Source organism: Muscardinus avellanarius, assembly GCF_963383645.1.
Source record: "Muscardinus avellanarius genome assembly, chromosome: 15".
Classification (NCBI taxonomy): Eukaryota; Metazoa; Chordata; class Mammalia; order Rodentia; family Gliridae; genus Muscardinus; species Muscardinus avellanarius.
Window position 1 is genome coordinate 87,080,205 of NC_137801.1, and position 8,439 is coordinate 87,088,643.

The 8,439-nt window shown below is 52.3% G+C and overlaps 1 protein-coding gene across 1 annotated transcript; it reads right to left on the minus strand.

The window, feature by feature from the left end:
• Positions 1-1,531: 1,531 nt before the first annotated feature.
• IL1F10 (interleukin 1 family member 10) lies at positions 1,532-4,617 on the minus strand (the record flags this gene model as incomplete). Its single annotated transcript, XM_080711280.1, has 4 exons — positions 1,532-1,744; positions 2,035-2,162; positions 2,390-2,475; positions 4,586-4,617. The coding sequence occupies 4 exons, from the start codon at positions 4,615-4,617 to the stop codon at positions 1,532-1,534; spliced, it is 459 nt and encodes a 152-aa protein (XP_080567406.1).
• Between the last annotated feature and the right edge of the window lie 3,822 nt (positions 4,618-8,439).

Sequence of the window (8,439 nt, forward strand, 5' to 3'; positions counted from 1 at the left end):
CTGTCAGATTTACCACCTTCTGTGATACAAAGAGCCCCGTCTGTTTTTGTTTGGTGTGTGTGTGTGTGTGTGTGTGTGTGTGTGTGTGTGTACACGCGCGCGCACTTCTTCAATGTTCCTCCTGCTCAACCATCACCTCCAAATGACATTCCATCCCCAGCTCCTAGAGTAGAATAAAAATGTGTGGAATTGCACTGGGCTCAGATGCCCCCCCCCCCCACAGCACGCGTGGCCTGTGAGACCTTCGGCAAGTTTTCTTGGCTTTCCCCGGTCCCTTCATCTGCCACATGGGAGGTGGGGATGCTGGTCTTGCAGGTCCTGCAAGGAGGAGAAAGACATCCTGCTCATAGAGGTTTGGGCCTATAATTGGAAGTCAAAACATGTCAGAAGATGCCGAGATGTTGTGCACAAGAGGAAGAGAACTCCTTCTTGGAGCCTAAAAGCATCATAAGAAAGGAAAACAGCCTTTACTATAGGAATTACAACATCACCTACAAACTGGCAGGCTTCCATTTTGTGACTGTAGCTTAGGTCTCCATTATGTAACTTTTGCACAAGTGCCTCTAAATTCCACTCCTCGATGGACTGCCTTCATTTTTCTCCTTTTGTAAAATCTGCCTAGTGAAAACTAACCAATCAGATTATGATTATAACAGCCAATGGGGAACAGCATAGCAGCCTTCCAGTTCGGGAATAAAAGTCCGAGAGGACTCCACATCCGGTGTGCTGGCACCCTTCTGCACAGAAGTAGATTTTGTCTAAGTTAAGTTCCTTTTGATTTCATAAGCTTCTATTTGTGGCTCCCCCTGACAGCATGACGTCTCTGCTCTAGCTTGGGCCTGGCCACAGATTCTCCACGAAACACAAAAGATTGGGACTGTGAGGAGGAAATGGGTTCCTACAGAAACTCAGCCGGCTTGCAGCCAAGACTTCCCAGCCAGGACAAGTCTCCTCGACCCAGGAGCTGCCCTGTGAGCTAAAACTAACACATCCAGGGGAAGCTGTGGGTGGCCTTCCGAGAAGAACCCACCAAATTACCTATGCACACGGCAGACGGAGGCCCCGTGGTATTCTCCTGCGGGCGCCCGAACAAAGTCCCACAAACTCCGTGGCTTAAATCAACACCATTTTATTTTGTTGTTTGTTTTCTGGAGATCTGAAGTGGGTGTCAAAGCTAAACTCCCCCTGGAGACCCTTTTGCATTTCCCAGCTTCTAGAAACCGCTCGCTTTGTTGACACATGGCCCCCTTTCTCTGCTTCCAAACTCAGCTGTGTGGCATCTTCGAGGCTCACCTTCCCACCCCCATCTCATGAGGCCCCTTGTGACTGCACCGAACCCTCTGGGGTAGTTCTGATATTTAGCTAAATCACACTTTAAAAATCCCTTTTGCCATCAAAGGTAATATATTCGTGGATCTCGGGGATTCCGACGCGGGCATCTTTGGCGGGCCATTATTCTAGTTCCCACAGAGCCAGGTGAGCTTGGTTTGGGAGAGGAGAGCATCGGGCTGGACCTGGGCCTCCTGCCTCCCTACCGACTCTGTTCAAAGTAGAACTCAGTGCGGGCTGAGGGCTCGCTCTCCTTGGCAAGCCCTACGGGCTGCTGGGGCTCCGCTGGGCCACAGAGGAACCAGCCGGGGCAGGCAGCCGCCTCCAGCCTGAAGGCGGAGCCCAGGCTGCTCTGGAAGAAGGTGAAGCGGGTGGCCTGCTCACCTCCCTTGTAGAGGTCCTCGATGTTCACATCCTGTGGGGGAAAGGGGGCCGGCGGCGGGATGAGGGTGCTGCCAGATGTCAGCACATCTGTCCACGCTGGAGGCCTCTGGGGCTTGCCGAAGGGGGACTAGATAGCAGGGCTCTCCTCGGGGTTCAGCTCCTGCAGATTCCCGAGGACAAGGGTCCCCGTGCAGGGTGCAAGGGGAGACTGTGGAAACCCCAGGGCGGCCGGGGGATGTGTAGCCCTGGCAGGGAATTTGCAGGTGGGTGTGAAGATGCCTGAGGGTCCTGCAGCCTCCCCCAGGTGGGGAGGGGTCTCACCTCCAGCTGCAAAGAAGGCCCCTCTCTTGTGTCCACACAGGCCAGGCAGCAGCTCCCTCCCCGGATCCCCAGGAGGATGGGGACTTTGGTGCGGTCCAGGTCTCTGTTGGGAAGTACGCAGATCTTCTCTGGGCAGGAAGGGAGGAGAGGCCGGAGATGAGGGGCCCCGGGCTGCAGGGCCAACCAGGCTCCTCCTGCTCAGGGATCAGGCCCAAGCTGCCCCCACCTCCTCTCTCTGCCACGGGGCGGGGGCAGGCGCTGACCCTCGGTGGGTTACAGGAAGGGAGAAGAGAAGCCAGGCCCTGGAGAAGACTGAGCCAAGGTGCGTCCCAGGGTGCGGACCGCAGACACTGACCTGCGCTGCAGTCGTCCCCGTCAGGGTCTCCCACCAGGAGCTGCCCGTCGCGGACGTACAGAGCCTTCTGGTCGGCATCTTTGATTCTGGGACAGGATGGCGATGCTGATGGCCCGCTTCATTCAGGCACCACCACCGAGGGCCCCCCAAGCCCCTCCACCCTGTGCTCTGAGCCACCCCGCTGAGCGCTTGGGGGATTCCTCTCTTTTTCCCACAGGTAAGACAGAAAGACTAGGACTGTCTGTCTGTCTGTCGGTACTGGGGGTTAAACCTAGGCATTCTACCTCAGAGCTATATCACTAGCCCTTTTATTTTTATTACTTATTTATTTATTTATTTATTTATTTTAATTTTTGTGGTACTGGGATGGAACTCAGGGGCATTCTACCTCCGAGCTATACTCCGAGCCAAGTTTTTATTCTATATTTTGAAACCGGGTCTCACTGAGCTGCAGAGGGCCTCACTAAGTAGCTGAGGCTGGCCGCGAACCGCGACCCTCCGGCCTCGGCCTCCCAATGCTGGGGTCACACAGTGCGCCTCCATGCTCAGCTCCCTTTTATTCTTTGTTTGGCAACAGAGTCTCGCTAAGTTACCTTGCATCGACTTCCAACCTGCAATCCTCCTGACTCATCCTCCCAAGTCCTGGGATGCCAGGCAGGTGCCTCTGCCTGGCTCCAGGTCTGCCTTAGAGCAAGAGAAGGCTTCGTGGGATCATGATTTTCAGAGGTTCAGAAGAGCCAGGGGGTTAATGCCTTCTTGTGGAAGGTAGCGAGAACTTTCCTGGAAGCCTGAGAAGTTTCCTATGATGCTCAGGTGTCTCAGGATACCAGTTAGCCTTATCCCAGATTTTCTGGGCCTGCCCCAATGCTATATAAATGTTAATTCTCTTTAATAAAGGATCAGTTGAGCTACATGATAAATTGAGCATAATGAAGTATGATTTGCTTTTTGGATATTTTAAAGTTTTTTTGTTTTTGTTTTTTTTTTGCAGAAGAGAATCCACAAATCAGAAAAAATAGTCCCAAACATTTTGCGTTACAGTTAAGTACCCAACAGAGCCCTCTGCCCACTCTGGGCCAGTGTGAGGCGTGCTCTGGATGGACCAAATGCAGGAAGCCCGCAGGGTCAGACCAGGGCCAGGGGTGTCTGTGGTTCTAATGACCAGTCTGGGAAGGTAAGTGCGTGTTCTAGAAGCTGGGGAGGAACCATGGTGAGCTTGGGAACATCAAAGGTACACAGGTAGCTAGGTCGCCTGGCTGGTTTCCATCAGCACCCGGGGAACTCTCCACACCTCTGGACCAAGACCACCACCTCTGCATGTCTCTCTCTTGGTAATAGCTAGGTATAGTACCTTTAGCTCATGACTGTATACCTAGAGCAGTTTCACTTGTACAATAAAAATAAAGGTCTGTCCAGGTGCAGTGGTACACTGCAATCCCAGTACTTGGGAGGCTAAAATAGGAGGATGGCAGGTTAGAGGCCAGCCTTGGCAACTTAGGGAGACTTTCAGCAACTTACTGAGATCTTGTTTCAAATTTTTGTAAGAGGGAGTCTGGGAATGTAGCTCAGAGGTAGAGAGCCCCTGGGTTGGACCCCCAGTATACATACATACACATACATACATACATACATGCAAAGGTAGAGAAGTTCCTGGGCTTGCCAGCTGGCCCTCCCCTCACCCCTTGACAACCGGGACTTGAAGTTGACCTTGCAGCCACGTCCTGCCTGGAGATGACCAGTGGACTATGACGAGGACGTGAAGCTTAAGTGAGGTCAAAGGCAAGTAAGGCGGGGAGCCTGGAGCGACGGCGCACAGGCACCCATGGACGACGCCCCTGGATCCAGGACCGCCAGCCCCCGGGGATGTGCCCCGGCCCCAGGCCCTGCCTGAGCAGCTGTGTGGCATGGGAACTCATCCGACCTCTCCGAGTCTCGGTCTCCAGGTCTGTGGAGTTGGTAACGCTCTCCCGGCAGATGTCTTGGGACGGGGGCGAGGGAGCCGAATGGCCGGCACCATTGCAGACCCTCGGGAAAGAACTGTCACTACCGTGGGCGATGGAGGGCCGCACGGCCCACTTGACATTTCGATGTTGAGAGGGAGCCTCATGCCTGCCTCAGCCTTCTTTCCGTCTTCCCACGCGGCTGGTCCCCACACCCTCGGACTGGGGGAACGGGGAGGCACACCTGGACACTTACATGTAGTATCTTGCCATGGGCAGCGAGCACATTCTTGCAGTCGGGGGTGTCTGGTCCTGCCTGAGGGGCAGGGGAGAGGGCTGTGAGAGAAGCTGGCAGAGAGGGGAGGCAGGCACACCGGGGCTCACCCACCCAGGGCAGCCGGGCCTGGTGGCCCACACTGTCATCCCAGTACTCGGGAGGCTGAGACAGGAGGATCCCAGGTTTGAGAACCGCCTCAGCAGCCGAGCAAGAACGTTAGCAATCTAGTGAGATCCTGTTTCAAAATGAAACATTTTTAAAAAGGGCTGGAGGTAGAGCTCTGAGGCATAACAACCCTGGGTTCACTCCCTAGTGCCGAAATAAACAAACAAACAAACAAATAAACAAAGATAAATAAATAAATAAATAAATAAATAAATAAATAAATCTACCGCCAGGCATGGGGGCGCAGGCTTGCAATCCCAGCATTCGGGAGGCTGAGACAGGAGGATCGAGGTTCGCGGACAGCCTCAGCTACGTAGTGAGGCCCTCTGCAACTCAGTGAGGCCCGGTTTCAAAATAAAGAGTAAAAAATAGAGCAGGGGGTGTCGCTCGGAGGTAGAATGCCCCTGGGTTCCACCCCAGTACAAAAAAAAAAAAAAATCTACCAAGGTCTCTCCCAGGCCCTCAAGCTCCAAGAAACTCTGTATCTCCCGCACCCAAGAGCCACTGGAGTCTCAGGAATGTGAGCCTGGTGTGTGTGTGTGTTACTGAGAATTGAATCCAGGGGCATTCTACCACTGAGCCATATCCCGAGCCATTTATTTATTTATTTATTTATTTATTTATTTATTTATTTATTGGTGGTACTGGGGTTCCTGGAAGCCCTTCTTCCTCTGGACTACACTCCCAGACCTATTTTATATTTTTATTTGGAAACAGGATCTCTTAAGCCAGCAAGGCTGGCTTCGAACCAGCGCGATCCTCCTGTCTCCCCCTCCCAAGCGCGGGGATTACAAGCGTGCACCACCACGCCCGGCAGTCCCCTTCTTAATTTTATTATTATTATTTTTTTTTTTTTTTTGAGAAAGAGAGTCTTGCTGCGCTGCCCAGGCTGTCTTGGAACACATGATTCTCCTGTCTTGCCCCCCCAGGTACTAGGATTACAGGCATGTACTACCACATCTGGCTCAATATAAAATAAGTCTAATTAAAAACTGTTCAGACAAAGCCATTGGCTCCCAAACATGGCTGTCTATCTGAATCACCCGGGGACTCTTTTTTTTTTTTATTCTTTTTTTTTTTTTTCGGTACTGGGGATGGAACCCAGGTGCATTCTACCTCTGAGAGACACCCCCAGCCCTATTTTCTATTCTTTATGATGAAACCGGGTCTCACTGAGTTGCAAAGGGCCTCACTAAGTAGTAGCTGAGGCTGTCCGCGAACCGCGATCCTCCTGTCTCAGCCTCCCACATGCTGGAATTACAAGTGTGCACCACCACGCCGGGCTGCCTGGGGATTCTTGATAAACATGATTTCCTGGGCTCAGGGTTCTGAATCCTTAGGGTTTGAAGAGGCCACAGATGAGCCAGCCATGGTCACTGGCAGCCAGCTCAGTTCTCCTCACTCTTTAATCAACATTTAAATCACCTGCAACTCTTGTTAAAAACACAGACTCTGGTTCCCTGGGTCTCGGGCGGGGGCCTGAGACCCTGGATCTCAAACACAGCAGCAGGTGATGCTAAGGCTGCTGGCCCCTGGGCCACACTTTGAGCTACGAAGTCCTGGCCGGTCCCCCTACAGGTCACCCAGCAGCAGCGTGGCCACACGCAAGCCCTCTGGGCGGCGGGCTCCCTCTCGGCCACGTTACTGGGGCTCTTTCCATTGTGGAAACAGAAGTGCGGACGGGCAGGCAAATCAAGTTGGGGGCCCTGTGTCGACAGCTGCCGCTGGTCAACAGCAGCTCCAAGAGCAGGTGCGAATCCAGTGGGGCCCGGTCCAGCCGGCTCTGCTGGACTCGTAACCTTCCCATCAGCAGGGCCTCTACTTCCAGCCTCTCTGCCGCAGACTCCACATCAGTGCTCCACGGTGATGGAGCGGGTAGGACCCAGCCGCTGGCTTCACGGCCAGCAGACAGCGGGTGCTGGTGTGCAGCCTCGGCCAGGTCCTCCCGATGAGCCACGCAGCCCAACCCTGACGCTTTCCCTCTTCTCTGGGGACCAAAGAACTTTTCACTAGACTTGGACCTATATCCACCTCTTCTCCCTCTTCCTTCTCTGGCTTTCTCAGGCCTGCCCAGTTCTGTTCTGGATCAAATAGCACAAGTGGCGCTGAGCTCCATCCACGTCCTCCTGCAGACCACAGCTGCTCTCGCTCCTCCTCCTGTCCTACTACACGTTATCTATGTGGGGCCTGCTCTCTCGGAAACCAATCTTACTTCCATGGATTGGATATAAAAGACTCTACACCCCTTTTCTGTTGGACCACTGCCTGCCTCCATGGGGCACTTGACGGAGGCCGGGTCCCTCCACGACACTCCTTCCCTCTGTGTCGGGTCCCCTTGGCCATCCTCCCTCCTGGGGCTGTCCTGAATCCTGGCAGTCACAAGACAAGCTTCAACACGTGTGTGTCGTGTCACGCACGGTGACCTTTCACGGGTTTCTATAGCTGCGGCCACTGTCTTGGTCTCGGGGATTTGGGGTCAATAGGCAGGCACGTTCACTCTTTGAAAGATGTGTGATTGTCATGTAATTGTCACGCGCAGAGTCTCTGAGATGATTTGAGAGCATGTTATCATATCATGGGACAGCTAGAATCCAGAGTCCTAAGAACACATTTAACAATTTCAGAGGATTTCAGAGGGGCTTGCCTTAATGGCTGAGAGATATAAGACAAAGGAACTCAAAGCAGAAATGGTAGCAAAACAACAGCATAGAAGGGAAGACTTCATGGAAAGCCCTGGAAGTTTCATCAATGTCAAAAGTTAAATAGTAACCGGGCACAGTGGCGCACACCTGAAATTCCAGATTGAGAGCCCGAGACAGGAAAATCAGTTTTGAGGACAATCAGCAACTTAGTGAGAACCTATTTCAAACTAAAAAATAAAATAGAGGTGGAATGTATCTGGGTTCAACCCCCAGTACCACATACATGCACACACACACACAGTTATAAAGTGGTAGTAGCCTACTAGAGGAAAAATTCACATACAGCCGGGCGTGGTGGCGCACACTTGTAATCCCCGCGCTCGGGAGGCTGAGACAGGAGGATCGCGCAGGTTCGAAACCAGCCTCAGCTACTTAGTGAGGCTCTCAGCAACTTGGTGAGACCCTGTTTCCAAATAAAATATAAAATGGGGCTGGGAGTACAGCCCAGAGGTAGAAAGCCTCTGGGATCCACCCCCAGTACCACAAAAATAAATAAATAAAATTCACATAACAAAGAATTTCAAACACCTGCCTTTTAAAACTAGGCTTTGTTAGTGTGCTTATTATAATCAGTATTATCTCTAAGAATCTTTACCCTAATAAATTATTAGGAGTTACTCTTTCACCTATACCCCAAATTCTAGTTAGTATATCTTTAGAATTATAACTTCTAGCCAACCATGGTAGCACATGCCTGTGATCCCAGTATCTGAGAGGCTCAGGCCCGGGTATCACAAGTCTAGTAACAGTACAAGGTAACGTAGCCCCTCAGCAACATAGCAAGACCCTATTTCAAAATAAAAATGAAAAGGACTGGCGGTGCAGCTCAGTAGAGCCACACCCCTGGTAGAACGCTCCTGGGTTCAATCCCCAGTAAACACACACACACACACACACACACACACACACACACACACACACACATGTATAATGGAGTCGGTGGAGGCGGAACCTCCTCTGATCAGC